The 15,303-nt window shown below is 44.6% G+C and overlaps 1 protein-coding gene across 25 annotated transcripts in view; it reads left to right on the top strand.

Annotated features, from left to right (window-relative positions):
* Positions 1 to 15,303, top strand: part of OBSCN (obscurin, cytoskeletal calmodulin and titin-interacting RhoGEF) — a 198,490-nt gene that overhangs the window by 17,301 nt on the left and 165,886 nt on the right. For all 25 annotated transcript variants that reach the window (XM_071805413.1, XM_071805408.1, XM_071805404.1 and 22 more), the window contains exons 3-7: positions 1,762 to 2,031; positions 4,686 to 4,946; positions 9,245 to 9,547; positions 11,074 to 11,340; positions 12,287 to 12,562. In XM_071805413.1, coding sequence (XP_071661514.1) covers positions 1,762 to 2,031; positions 4,686 to 4,946; positions 9,245 to 9,547; positions 11,074 to 11,340; positions 12,287 to 12,562 — 1,377 coding nt within the window. The remainder of the gene's footprint in view (positions 1 to 1,761; positions 2,032 to 4,685; positions 4,947 to 9,244; positions 9,548 to 11,073; positions 11,341 to 12,286; positions 12,563 to 15,303) is intronic.

Raw genomic sequence — 15,303 nt, 5'->3', positions numbered from 1 at the left:
TTCTGAGTGGGATGTGCCATCATGGGCATGGGATTATAAATCTAAGGCAAGTCTACTCCCGTTTGACTCTTAGACCAACTTTTGGCATTACTGATTGCTGGTGACCACATGAAATCACCAGCCTGGGAATGTGTGTGTGGTCTGGGAGAGGGAGGATGGAGTAACAAAAGAAGCCTGGGAGCTGGTGCGGTGGTTATTAGAAGATGAAGGTACGTGATCAGGATGTGATCTCTCACGAAGCACGAGTGGTGATGCACAGGGCTAATCCAAGTCTGTGACATGACGGTGGCTCCAGTCCCATGGCTGTGGCCACCAGTTGTCCTCTTCCATCCAACTCCCCTTCATTCAGTTTAATGCAGGGATATCAGTATGATTTCACAGCACAGCTGTCGCTGGAATTAAACATTTTTCTGCTCATAAAATATCTTCGGTCACTGCTGTGCAGCTGTTTTTCATGTTCGATCCACACTCTGGTTTCTCCCTAAGCTGGAGCACTGTAGCCCTGTTGCTGGTGGAAAGGAGGGGGAGCTGGGAGACCTGGCCTCTTTAGTTCTTTTATTGTCATTGACAAAAGCTGATACAGAGGCTTTGGTGCTTGTGGAGAGAATAGAAAGCTCCTCCATCAGTACCCACATTGGGACCTGCAAGAAAGCTGGAGAGGGACTTTTTACAAGGCCATGTAGTGATAGGACAAGGTGTAATGGCTTAAAACTGAAAGAGAGTAAATTTAGATCAGTTATAAGGAGGAAATTATTTATTGTGACAGTGGAGAGGCACTGGAACAGGCTGCACAGAGAAACTGGATGCCCCATCCCTGGAAGAGTTCAAGGCCAGGTTGGACGGAGCTTTGAGTAACCTGGTCTAGTGCAAGGTGTTCCTGTCCATGGCAGGGGCTTGGTACTAGATGATCTTTAAGGTCCCTTTGAGCCCAAAACATTCTATGAGTCTATGAGTTACTTCTATGTTTATCCCCCACACCTGTCCTTGAGTGCACAGCCACCTCTCAGCTTTCTGTGCCCTTTCAGGTCCCTCCACTGAGCTCACTTCTGCTGAAAGATCCCTAAAACATTGGTTCTTGCAATAATTGACCATCTTAACTGCTCACAGTCATACAGAATTGCTTCCTTGCACCATCTCCTTAAGAACAGCTTGTTTCCTCTTTACCCACCTGTAGCATCTTTGCTTTTAAAGGCTTTGATGTGAAGCGGTTGTTGCCATGTAGAGATTAGGGTTGGCTGGTCCCTGCCCTTCATCTTCTTGGCATCACTAAGCATCAGAGTGCAATGCAGACATGTTCACACGAGAGGACAAGTGGACCACAAGAGCAGAATTCATTAACCTGATGCTTCACCAACTTGTTCCCATTGCTTCGGATTAGAGCAAACTCCTCTGTGGGGTGTTGTGGGGCAGGTACTGCAGTTCAAACTGGTGCTGCTTCATTTTTAGATAAGTCTGGAAACAAACTAAGCCCATGGTTGGACTCGATGTTCTTAAAGGTCTTTTCCAACCTAAATGATTCTGTGATTCTAGATGATTCCAAGTCCTGAAAAATACTTCTGCTGGGATCTGAGCTGTTTCTACATAAGAGTAGAACAACTACAGTAGTAAGGTTTGATTATGGATTTGGATGGCAACTCAGGACAAATCAATAATCATTAATAAGGAGTGTTAATGCTTATTTTTTTTTATTATTTATTTGCACACATCTTACCCAGACCATGACAAACTCTTTTTTCTCCTTTCTGTTTTTATCCTCTTAAGAACCTTCAATACCCTTCAAGAAAAAACTGCAGGATCTTGAAGTGAGGGAGAAGGAATCTGCCACCTTCCAATGTGAAGTACCTGTTCCTAGCACAGAGACAGCTTGGTTCAAGGAAGAAACCAAACTCCGGCAGAGCAAGAAATACAACATTGAAGAAGAGGGCACGTATCGCCGGCTCACTGTCCAGAACGTCACCACAGATGATGATGCTGTCTATATCTGTGAGATGAAAGAAGGAAGCAGGACCATCGCAGAGTTGTCTGTCCAAGGTAAGAAAGGGTCTTGCTATTTCAGGTTGACCAAGTCTTGCCTACTGAGTGTGGGATTCATGCGTGAGACTCCAGACTCAACCTTGTGAATGTCATTTACCCCATGGATGTGTGCAGTGAAGAACAGCAGACTCCTACACGGTGTGAGAGAAGACCCATGTGTGGTGGGTCAATGGGTCCCTGGGTCTCCTGCCAGGGCGTATCTGGGACACAGGGTCACACAATGGAGCCAGATTGTCTCGTTCTCTGCAACTACCTGAAAGGAGGTTGTAGCATGGAGGGTGTTGGTCTCTTCTCCCAAGTAACAGATGACAGGATGAGAATAAATGGCCTCAAGTTGTGCCAAGGGAGGTTTAAATTGGATATTAGGAAAATTTCTTTGTGGTTGTTGGGCACTGGAACAGGCTGCCCAGGGCAATGGTGGAGTTATCATCCCTGGAGAGGCTGAACAGATGCGGAGATGAGGTTCTCAGGAACATGGGGCAGTGCCAGGGGTGGGGGAATGGTTGGACTCCATGAGCATCCAACCAAAATGATTCAATGAAAATATGACACCTGGTGGGGCCTTATGCTTAAAGGGGCTTCCTAGAAGGCAAAATCCTTGACCTGCAGCCTGGCGTTGTAGAATTTCCTTAACCTGATCCCAAGCAATGGATGTGTGCCCTAGTACTGCCTCACAAGGGTCTTATCTGGTGTCCAGCAAATGTAATGGTGAATCTTGTCTGAGTATGGTGCTGACCACACTAGAAAGCTGGTGTAGCAATGATGGTTTATGGTCTGATGTGTGGTGTAGGTTGTGGTCAGCACCAGTAGGGAGTCAGATTGGAAATCAGATCCCTGCTGGAGACCTCTGACATCCGGAGCTGTCCTCTGGGGTCTGGAAAGCTGACGAGAAAGGGACAAAATATGGATATAGTCCCATATTCAAGTCTCCTGAGTCTGGTGGCTTAGGACTGAAGTGCAAGTAGGTGTAGAACCTCATGTAGTGTAGATGTCTCACAGCCAGTAGACAGGCACATCAGAGACACAGGCATGCCTGCAGAAGGTTCTGAACTCCACCACTCTCTGTATGAATGAAAACCTACCCATGCAACTCCAGCACCTGTAATTTTTATTTTGCTGATGCTTATGCTGATATCATTGACATCTCCTGTAGTGTAAAGACCTGTAATAGCAGCAGGCTTGCAGTTGTCCTGTCTCATTTGAAGCCTAACTTTACTCCCAGTGAAACCAGAAGTTCTCCACTACATAAATTGGTCTGAGACAACTGGGTGCCGTGCATCCTTGTGCAAACCCCTTTTTGTACCATTAGCAAAGAGACGAGATTCCACATCAGTGGAGGCAGAAGGGGAAATTTCGTCCAGAGACAAGTGCGAGTTCAGACATATACAATTTTTATTACAACTCCTGTAGGTCTAGACCAGCCAAACACTGCTAAGTGCATTTGGCCCTAGTAGGACAGCTGGTATTTGTTTTACTTGTTCGTGCTTTGATACTGCAGCATGTTCCATTAAAAAAGAGAGTGACTGAACCAGGTGGAGCTCTCAGGAGGGAAAGGAGGCAGAGCCTTCTTGGAGGAGCCCTGTGCCTGTTCTGGGGGGAGAAGACAGGAGAGAGAACAGGGTGAGGTTGGACGAATGTGACTGCTTGATGGGATGCAAAGACCTGCAGGGACGGAGTCACTGATGAGGGCAGCAAGGAGCAGACATGTGGTCAAACTTCAGAGATGATGAGCAGAGAATCAGGGTCTTGAATCCTACCAATGAACCATAGAATCGCAGAATCCTTTTGGTTGGAAGAGACTCTCAAGATAATTGAGTCCAACTGTTATCCTAACACTGGCGCTAAACCATGTCCCTAAGGAACACGTGCTTCATGAGTAAGTTCAGAATTGCTTCTCTTTAAATATCTGTAGGTGCTTTGCCTGGGTGAGGGCTCTTTTGCCTCACAAGGACTCTTTCAGGGCTGCAACCAGTTGCCATGTGTCAATGGGCTGGTTCCCTGATGCTTTGTCCAAGATTTCCTGGGAATAGTCTCATCCCGTAGCTTTGAAGTTACTCTAATAAGTGGCAGTCATCACAGTCACTTGAAAAGGAGACAAATTAGTGAAGTTCACTCCATGTGAATTTCTGGGTTGACTCTAAGAAGAAACCTGAAGTATTTGCTATTAATTCTGGTGGCTACTGTGTTTGCTGTCTTGATTATGTAGCTTAATGGCAATTTTGGTGTAGGCAAAATCCCGAAGGCAGATGAGAGACCTGTCTGGTTTAAGACTGACCTACTTTAGCAAAGTTTTAATTCGAATTCCCAGAACATGCAGGCAAGAAAAAACATATCACTGTCAAATCTGTTCTTGGCAAGGCCTCATACCTTGTATTTACCCACAAGCAGACTTTGGATTATAGACTAGAAACATAAGTGACTGTAGTCAAACAAGGTTGCTTTTCTGTCTGTGAAGGCCAAAACGAATCCTTGGGATTATCTGTTCTGCATAACTCAAAACCTAGGAATTCATTTAGAGAAGTCTGCATAGTGTCTACAATGTTTTGATGCAGTGAAAGCTGTTGGCTGGTCCTGTTGTAGTCTGTGTGGTCCGCTGTTGCCAGAGACTTTAATATGTGCTGTCTGCTGATCATGATTTTGTTTTTCTAAAGGGAACATAATTAAAAAACTTCCACGGAAGACTGCGGTCTTCGTAAATGATACAGCCATCTTCTGTGTGGAGCTGGACAATGAATGCCAGAACATCCGATGGCTGAAAAATAAAGAAGAAGTGAAACCCAGTGAACGAATCTCCATCACATGCTCCGGCAAGCAACACACCATGATCATCCGAGAGTGTAAGATGGAAGATGCTGGTGAGATTGCCTTCCTGGCTGATGAAAGCAGGACTTCTACCCAGTTCACTGTGACCAGTAAGCTTCACTTTTATTCGGTGTTGGGTTTTCTCTAACGAGCAGGTGTTCCCATGTTAGCACTGTTGTTTTAGGTGCTGCCAGGATAAATTTGTTGTCCAAAGACAGGAGAAAGTCTGATGTCTTCCACAAAAGGCTAACAGCCTGAACATTAACATAATGAAATGTTATAGAGACCAAAACAGAGAGAGAAGAAGAGTCCTGGGGAAAGATCAAGGCACGAGTACATGTCTTCTCTGTACCATCCTCATTTTGTGCTGGAGGAAATGTAATAACTGAGTAATATGGGGTAAGGAATGTGCATGTTCTACCCATCAGGAGGTGCTTAGAAAACAGTAAGTTGCATACATTGCAGTCAGCTTCTTCATACATAGAGTGTTGTGGGTTCTCTACCTACATGCTGACCTCCATTTCCCAAAATATTCAGTTTCTTTGAAGAACATTTATAAATTATTGCTATGCGGATAATACTACTTCTAGCAAATAGGGTCCACTTATCTTTCCCTCTCTCTCTTCACTGAGGATGTGGAGTAGAGATTCAGCAAGCATTTGATTCCTTCCCTAGGTCTGGAGTCTACAGAGAAATGAGGTTAGCAAGTGTTGGCTGTTATGGAAGTAGATAGGTGTCCTCAACATTTTTGGGTCAGTATGTCCATTCTAGCAAACAAAAACATCTATGAAGGAACATCTACGCACGTGCGCAAGGAGAATTTCAGGGGCAGTCAAGCATTCACCAAGCTTGAAACATCTTCATTTGATTTAACTTCTTCAGCTGTTTGCATCAAAGTCAAACAATGCTAATAATGATAATGATAATAATAATAATAATAATAATTATAACACCCCCAAACAAACAAACACAAAAAAACTCCCACCTTAAAGAAAAAGGGAAAATGCTTCCTCCAGCCAACATAATTTATTTTCTTCTTTGGAGACCAGCAAACCTGTGTCCTCTTTCATCCTCTCTTTGACATGACAGAGCTGGGAAGACTCTGTGACTTGATGGCGTCTTTGTTGAAAGAGGGGACCTTTATCTTGATCAGCTTTTCTTGGGGAGACTGATATGATGTGCAGGCTGGAGAATTCCTAGAGCCGGTACATCTGATCTAAGACAGGGCTTTTGTCGACAGAGCAGTAGCAGCAGGTGCAGTGTAGTTGAGAGCAGACCCGAAATGAAATTTCGGTCAAGTTGCCTAATTTTATGAAGCTTTATTTTGACAGCATTGGATATCCTAGGCAAAAACTGCTTCATTTAAAGCAGAGAACTGCATGTGGTTTCTGGCTCTGCTGCAGTTTCATTTTGTATGTGAGCAAATCACCAACTCCAGCCACCGTTTGGGAAAAATAACACTTTTCTCCCACCACCACCTGCAAATTGCAACTACTGAGTAGTAAAAAGAAATGTTTAAATAAAAGTTTATAAGTGCCATGTTATCTTAATTTAGTTAGGGCATTCTGGTGCTATTGAGCTAAAATGAGGAAAAAATGAGCTAAATGTTGCACTTAACACTGTGACAGTTTCTAAGAGATATCTGGAAGTCTTTAGCTTTTAACCAAGCAGCTACTCAATGAGAACAGCAAAGTTCAGTTTGATTTTGGACTCTGTTTTTGAAACAAGTGTTGATTCACACAACAAGAAAAGGTAAGAAGCTGCCTTCCCACAAACAAGTAGCTCTGAGCAAAATATTACATTACGGTTTCTGGTGGTAAGGTCAAGAGATCTGATTCCAGGGTCTAGTGTTCAGCTTAATGCTACACTAATGGGACCTTTGGCATCCAGCTCTGACCAGCAGTAACTGTCAGGCTGGTAACTGTGCACCCCAAAACGCTCATGTGTCTATTTATGTAAGGAAGGAAAAGCGATTCGCATTGAGATTTCCTATTTTTACACTCCATGCATATCTGATTGGCTGCTTGAAGAATCCTGTGTACGATGTTAATTCTTTTTTCAGTTAGCTGGACAAGATCGATGTGGCTGTTTAAATAGCATTTATCAGGCAAGCAATGTTTATATAGTATTTACTCGGTAGCTGACATTGCTACTATGCCCATTTTACAGATGGGTAAACTGAGGCAGAGAGAGAATCAGTAGTCCCAGAGCTCGGTTTATAGTCTCGGCTCATTGTACAGGCTCTCTCTACAGTTATGAGTACCTGAGTATCTAGAGTGTGTGATTCATTTCCCCTGTCTCGCACACCTTTTTTAAGCTGGGATGAATTGACTGAGTACGCTGTTCTCCATGGGATTTTGCTGGGGTCTGGCTGACTGACTTAAACCAGACACCTTTCAGATAGCCAAGATTAAATGAAATGAAACCTTTACCATGTCAGCAGATGTGTAATTAGAGCATATCAGGTAATTCCTAGACTCTTGACAGCATCAGTGGTAGCATGGAGTGGATAACCCTGATAGGGCTTGAGCCTTCTCTAAAGGGTTCAAGAAGAATGAGAGGCTGGATGTGAATCTTCATTATGCAAATACCTGCAGGGGTAGATTTTTGACCTCAGGTACTGTAAAACAGCCATAACTACTCAATCGTAGGGTCTAATGGACATTTCTTTGTCTTTTCCTGTTGAAGTTAATTCCCCAACCCCCAAAGCTGGCTCTGCATAAATTACTAAATCTGAGATCCCCAATGACAGCTGTCACTCTTGGGAGACAAAGTTACAACACGGCTTCTGAGTGGTGGTAGCATATAATTCGGAAGCAGGACAGATATGTGGATGAGAGCAGATACAGAGATCAGCCAAGCCTGTATAACAAGCAACTGAGACCTCCATAAATCTCAAACTGGTTATTCATGTCCATCTTCTCTCTCTGGAATGTCCCAGCTATACAATATTTAGGTGGTCTGCGTTTAAGTCTGTTGGGGATCTGGACTGAAATGTTCTAGTGTTGGTTGGAGCAGGTTCTTGTGAAGAAATGGAGGATGTAGAGTCCTGACTCAGGCTGCTTCTTATCGAGTGGATTTGTTAATACATTGCTGTGTAGGATGCCACACCTGTGTGTAAAGTATTGGGAAATATTGCCGCATTCTTCCTTGATGCAGTGGCTCATTGCCATGCATTGGTTCCATCAGGCACATCTATGTTCCTGATTGCAGGGACACATGTCGTTGGAATTCTGACAGAAGAAAAATACCAGTAGACTTGAAATATTAGTGTAACTATCCCTGTGCAATAATGGTGAGCAAGCAGGACAAAATTTTACCACCTTGCCAGAGTACAACATCCTGGGGTGTATTAGAAGGGGAATAGTTAGTAGGTCTGCCCTGGTGAGACCACACCTGGAATATTGTGTCCAGTTGTGGCCCCTCAGTTCCAGAAGGACAGGGAACTGCTGGAGAGAGTCCAGCGCAGCCACCAAGATGCTGAAGGGAGTGGAGCATCTCCCGTGTGAGGAAAGGCTGAGGGAGCTGGGGCTCTGGAGCTGGAGAAGAGGAGACTGAGGGGTGACCTCATTAATGTTTACAGATATAGAAAGGGTGAGTGTCAGGAGGATGGAGCCAGGCTCTTCTCGGTGACAACCAATGGTAGGACAAGAGGCAATGGGTTCAAACTGGAACAAAAAAGGTTCCACTTAAATTTAAGAAGAAACTTGTTCCTGGTGAGGGTGGCAGAGCCTGGCCCAGGCTGCCCAGGGAGGCTGTGGAGTCTCCTTCTCTGCAGACATTCAAACCCGCCTGGACACCTTCCTGTGGAACCTCAGCTGGGTGTTCCTGCTCCATGGGGGGATTGCACTGGATGAGCTTTCCAGGTCCCTCCCAACCCCTGACATTCTGGGATTCTGGGATTCTGTGTGTGAGTAATCCCATCGAGGTATTTTTATTTTTACTATTTTCAGCCTGGAGTTGTATCAGGGAAATGCAACAGGAATTTGGTGCACAGAATTTTGAACAACCTCTAGTGGTGGTTTTGCTCCTCTCCTGAGTGAAAATAAGTTGAATGTTGGTCTGCTTTGCTCAGGAGCTGTATAAGAAGCGGTGTAGTTCTGTATGTAGCCCTGAAAATTTAAACCTCTGAATTGTCAATTGTAGCCTCTTTGCGTGGACAATTATAAGATTGTGTGGAAACCACATAGGTTTAGTTGTGGAGGCAGTAGTATTGTACGTGTTTTTGTAATGCAGCTCAATCTTCTATCCATTCTCTTGCTTTTCCATCTCACATCACTGCTTTATGGAGATTTATTAGCTGTTAATCCAGTGTAAGCTTTCTCAATGAGGCACAGTGGCTTTTCCACTCTGACATAAACTTCTTGCTGTTTATTTTCCGTTTGCTTCCTTCTTTTTGCTTTCTCAGCTCCCAAAAAACCTCCCACCAAACCCCCAGCAGACCCTGTGGTGAAAAATAAAACAGAAACCTCAGTGACGCTAGCATGGTCCCCTCCGAAGACGGACCGCCCCATTCCAATCGACGGCTATGTTGTGGAACGCAAGAAACTCACTGGCTTTACCTGGGTGAGGTGCCACGAGTCTCACGTCCCTGTCCCCGAGTTCACGGTGAGTGACCTGTCAGAAGAGGCTGACTATCAGTTCAGAGTGTCTGCGGTCAACGCCTACGGACAGAGCCCCTACCTGGAGTTCCCAGGGAGCATGCACCTTGGTGAGCACAAAACCATCAGAAAATGGGTCGGTCTGGGCTGATTTGCCACGTGGGTGCTCTAAAGATGTTTCCCGTGACTTTGAGGAGGGTAGAAAATTGCACAGCAAAACCTTTTCGCCTTCACTGATAGTTTTCCTGTCTCGTTTCAGCCACTGGCACCAAAATGGTGGCGGTTGGGTTGCTGTGGTAGAGCTGTGAGCATTTGTCCGCTGGGACCTCTCCAACAGGTCCATGTCTTTCCTGGCACTCTCAGCACAAGACACACATGGACCTGCTGGAGAGGGGTAGAGGAGCCACAGAAATGATCCAAGGCTGGAACAGCTCTGCTGGGAGGACAGGGTGAGAGAGTTGGGGTGTTCAGCTGGAGAAGAGAAGCTCTGGGGAGATCTTATTGAGGCCTTTCCATGCTTAAAAGGAGCTGATAAGAAAGATGGGGACAGACTTCTGAGCAGGGCCTGTTGTGATAGGACAAGGGGTGATGGTTTTAAACTAAAGGAGGGAGATTTAGGCTGGACATGAGGAAGAAATTTTGTACGATAAGGGTGGTGAGAGCCTGGCCCAGGTTGTCCAGAGAGGTGGTGGATGCCCCATCCCTGGAGACATCCCAGGCCAGGCTGGACGGGGCTCTGAGCAACCTGAGCTGGTGAAGATGTCCCTGTCATGGCAGGGGTTGGATTAGATGAGCTTTGCAGGTCCCTTCAACCCAAACTGTTCTGGGATTCTATGCTTATATTCCAACATCTCACATCAGGCTGTGTGAGGGGCAGAGCTCTCTGCAATGGATTTTAAACCTCTAAGTGCTTTTACTACACCTGGTATGAAAGGAAAATTAAGTGGTCTTATGATATAACTTTCAGTACATATATGAGATATCAAACTTGCATCTAGAGAATACTTATGTGGTGATCGTACTGTCAGGAAAACCAGGTTCCAGGCAGCCTATTTTTAATCTAAGAGTTATTAGGAGAAATAAGGGTATTTTACTTTATTTCTGGGATGCCAGTGTACCCGTAGAATAATTGTGAACATTGAGATTGTGTCTTCCTTTATTCATTGTACTGGAAAACACATGCACAGACTTTGATCACACTGTGTCTCATTATTGTGTCATCTTTTTCCCAGCTATCTGAACACACCTGAGTTTTCCTAGCGTATCTAGAAAAGACTGGTTGGCTGGGTGGCCTCATTAGGATCCTTTCAATGTCTAAGAATAATACTGGTTATTAAATAAACAGCATGCTTGCCAGGGAACCTGGGTGTTTCAGGCTTGTTAAGCATCTAAGGGGAAAAATAAGTAGAATACGTTTGTTGTACTTTCCCTGAAGAAAGAGGACTTACTAATGCCATAGGTAGAAATTAAGTCATGTTGAGCAACTGTGCATTGCCTCCACCGCATGCAAATTGTATAAGGTTACAGGATTTTATTCTCACGTCTTGTTCACACCAAAAACTTTGTCCTTTGGAAGAACTATTCTCCAGCATTGTGAACTTTGATCTCAGAGATACATGTTGTTTTTCTTCCCCAGAACCGGTCCTGGCTGTGAAAACCCCCCTGACATCTGTTGAAGCTGTACCTGGAGGGGATGCCCTGTTTACTCTTGACCTTACTAAAACATGTTTCGGCACTTGGTACCTTAATGGTAAAGTCTTACAGGAAAGTGAGACCTATATCATTAAGAGAACTCAAACTACGCACACCCTAATCATAAAGAATGTCAGCAAGAACGATGATGGAGCAGAAGTCAAGTTTGTTGCCGATAATATTGACACCAGCACCAAGATGAGAGTGAAAGGTATTTACTTTGATCATCGTCTTTTCTTCTTCCAGTCAAGGGGCAGTTGTTGTGACCTGATGATTAGAACTGGGGCTGGAGGCTTTCACTGATGCTTGATCTGGAGGAAATATCTGAAACAGCATCATAAGAACTCACGTGGGTCCTCATCATGATAGCACAGAGTTCAGTGTGAGCCCATCTAGCTGGCTGGTTGGTATCTGAACTAGACCGCTTAACATCAGCTCATACATTTGTGTAGTTCGCGACCATCAGTCAGTGGATTCTGTCACCAGATCTACCACTGAGTCACCTCTGAGCAGTAATTTCAGCTCCAGGTTCAGCCCGTCTTTCTGACTGTTGTAGAGTCTTTCACAAGTAAAGGAGCATTAATTGCTAATGAGGTGGGGGTTTTTTTGTATGGTTGGTTGGTTGGGTTTTTTTTTTCAGGTTTTTTAGTCTACCACAGATGTGTGTGATATATGAATTAGTACCATGTAACTCAACTTAGCATTGAGAATTGGGTGCTCCAGCTTTTCTCTGTGAAACCACAGGATGGTTGAGGTTGGAAGGCACCTCTAGAGATCATCTATTCAAACCCAAAATCATCGAGTCAAACCCAACGATGACAAGATGTATATCTAACCACATGCAGGGCAAAAAGTAACAAACAGACATTCATTCTGGAAGGATGTTTGACTTTGAGTGCAAATCTCTGCAGAAGCATGTTTAGAGTGTTATTTATCAGTAGAAAGTTGTGCACTTATATTTTTTTTCTTAGTGATTCTGGCAATAAAACCAGATTGGTTCTCCCGAACTGGAAAAAATGGCTTGGTATTGACATGAGTGTGAGGGGCAGGAACAGGGCCTAATACTTTTCCAGAGATCTCACAGTCTATGGCAGATACATATCAGGGACATGTTAATCCGATATAACTTGAAACAACCAGGTCTTTGCTCCTGACAGGTGCTGCAGTGAGATTTACCAACAAGAGCAGAGATATCGAAAAGGTCTCTGCTCGCTTACGGGAGGAAGCAAAACTTCAGGCTGAGCTTTCAGATGCCGAGGCCACTGTGAAGTGGATGAAGGATGGGAAAGAACTCAAGGCCAGTGAAAAATACGAATTTCGAACTGCGGGGAAGAGGCACATCCTGAAAATCCACGACACTGGCACAGAGGATGCTGGAGTTTATGAGTGCGTTTGTGAAGGGGATAAAATGCGCTACCAACTTTCGGTGAAAGGTATGTGAGTGCCTGAGATGCTTTGAATTAATGGTCTGCTCCTGCCCTAAGCCGACAGAGTCACCAAGGGACAGAAAGGGAGTGATCCAGAGGCAGTGCGAAGAGTTGTGGTAGCTCCCCATCAACATCTGGCATTGACAGTGCAGTCTCAGAGTAGGAGATCTTGGGATCTAACACCGTCTCAGTGGTAGGAGTTGTGTTTTCACTCAATTTGATGTTATTTCATGGGACTGAATGGTGAGTAGAGAGAAGGTGTTCTTGTGAAGGAGAGATTCAGCCACAGGGGCAGGATATGATGCATGTGACCCCATGTCTGCCCTCTACTTGCAGTGTCATATTGGACAAGTCACTGAGGAGCTCGTTCAGCTCTGATTAAAGTTCTGGTGGACCAAGATCATCTTGACATTGTGGGATTTATTCTTTCTTCTCTTTTTCTCAATACCCTGGTGAATATGCATGGACCTTTCCAGGGCTCATTGAATGACTTGACTCATGGAGTGCTGTTTAGAACAGACAGCAAAATGTCATTTTCTTTTAATATTTCTTGTTTGTTAGGTTTGAACCAATACTGTTTTACAGCTGCCCCCTTGTTTGGATGTCCTTGTTTTCATGGCAGTCCTTTCCCTCCTAATGGCCTGATACCCAGCTGATGGGCACATCCTCTCCCAGACACAGTCTTGAACCTCTGCCCTGAAACCAACAGCATTAAGCCCCCCTCTTACAAGCCTTCCCATCTGTACAAGCTTTAGTGAACTAGTTCATTGGAGAGTTTCCTCTGCCTTGAATGGGATGAGGTTCAGGCTGAAAAGCCCCAGTGTGTCCCTTGATCATTCCTCATGAGTACCATCTAGATGTCTACTAAAGTTCAGAGTATAAAACCTGGCTCCAACACAGTCTAACTTGTGTGGGGTTACCTACATAGCTATTTTGCAAAGTTCACATTGTAAAGCCATTTAATTTCTGTGTGTGTCTCATAAATCACCCCTCACCTTCCCAGCAATGATCATGCTGTTTCTACCCTGAGTACATATGAGATGCTTCATCATCTCGTTCTGCTGGCTTCTCACCCTCCTTGGCCTCTGTAGAAACAACGAAGACCCAGAGTAATGCATGTGTTTTCCATTTGACAACTTACTTGCTTGGTTATTCTCAAAGAGCAAACTCAAATGAGGCACAAAGAGAGCTGAAAAAAGCAATTTTAAATTTTGTCTATTTGTGGAAGGAAGAATTTGCTGTCTACACTTGACAGCTGTTCTTAGTTTTTGTTTTCTTCTCTCTCTGCCTTATTAGCATAATTTTTCACGCTGGTAGGCGTACCCACAGATTTAATTGAATTAGCTGATGGACATTTCCATGTGCTTTTCGCTGTAATGTGACTATCAAATGACTACTCAATGTTATTACTTTAAAAACTGTGTTGACAAGCTGTAACTTAAACATCTGCTGCTCGTAGCTTGATCCCCGGAGAATCAGCTTTGATATCAGTATATCTCACCCTTGTAGGATGAGGCTATCGTGGCATTTTACCTCTCAGCATCGCCACCTTTTATCTGTTCCTCCTGCAAACCAGACACAGCGAGCTGGTGAATCACTTGGTGTGCAGGTCAGCTGAGTCTGGCACGTGGGCGACACGCGGCTGCCGCCGTGCCAGAGGTGTGTCACTCCCTGGGACTCCTGCCCAAAAGAGCCCCGCTAGAAAACGCACTTGCCATCTATCACTGCGGTCCCTCCGCTGCCACGAGACTTCACGTGCCAGGAGTCCTCTGACACATGACCTCCTGCATTGGAACGGGACATCCGAGAAGCCTCCTTCAGGCTGCCGTGGTTGTATTTTTCACTCTGGTTTTCTAAGGAAGTGGAAGGTGCATGAATGAACCCATCTTCTCTCGTCTTCTTCCCAAACCTTTTAACCTGTGGGTTGAGTTGCAGTAACGCTGGTGGAGAAGCGGAGGTCTTGGCTGTGTTTGGCCCCCACACGCTCCATGGTCATGGGTGGTTGGGTAGAGGAGAGGGACTGTGGTGTTGTCCTACTGAAGCAAATGCTCCATTGTCATTAATCATTAGGGAAACAGGCTCCAAGAAAAAATAATAAAAAATAAGCTTTTCCCTGGTTTAAATGCTTCTGGTACTACTTCTTTACCTATAGATATTACTTCTAGTAAGCAGACTTAGTAAACCCTAGAAAGTAGGGCTGGTAAGAGCTGGAGAGGTCAAATGCAAGCTCCTGTCCCTGCCAGAAGCTGGTGATTGAGCAGAGTCCTTTGAGGACCAGACCTGGAGAAGCCATCGGCTGCACCATCACATCCCTTTCCTTGTTCATTTGCTCATTGGATATTTCTTAATCTTACATTGGGGAGATTTGGGAGTGGTGTTATATTTTTCTTTCTTACCTGTATACTGCTTGGCATCTCAATCCAGTCTTCATTTTTAGGTCTCCGGACTCTGTCACTGCACAAAACTCTAAATATTGGTTCCCTACACAATATTTGTCTATAATTAAAAGCACTACCAGAGACTCCGAGAAATCGAATGTACTTAAAAGCAGGGAAACGAAATGCAAAATCCTTTCTCATGGGTAGGGTCCTTGAGCTTAAAGAGAACTCATATGTGTTACACCACGACGTAGCATTGATAATAACACCTTCGGAGCAAAAGAATGGAACACGCTTAGCTGGTCCAGACCATGGACTGCAAGTGCTTTTGTTGCAGTATCAGCAGTGAAAGCTAACAAGAGCTTTTGC

Source organism: Patagioenas fasciata, chromosome 2 (assembly GCF_037038585.1).
Source record: "Patagioenas fasciata isolate bPatFas1 chromosome 2, bPatFas1.hap1, whole genome shotgun sequence".
Taxonomy (NCBI): Eukaryota; Metazoa; Chordata; class Aves; order Columbiformes; family Columbidae; genus Patagioenas; species Patagioenas fasciata.
This window is presented reverse-complemented; position numbering and strand designations above follow the sequence as displayed.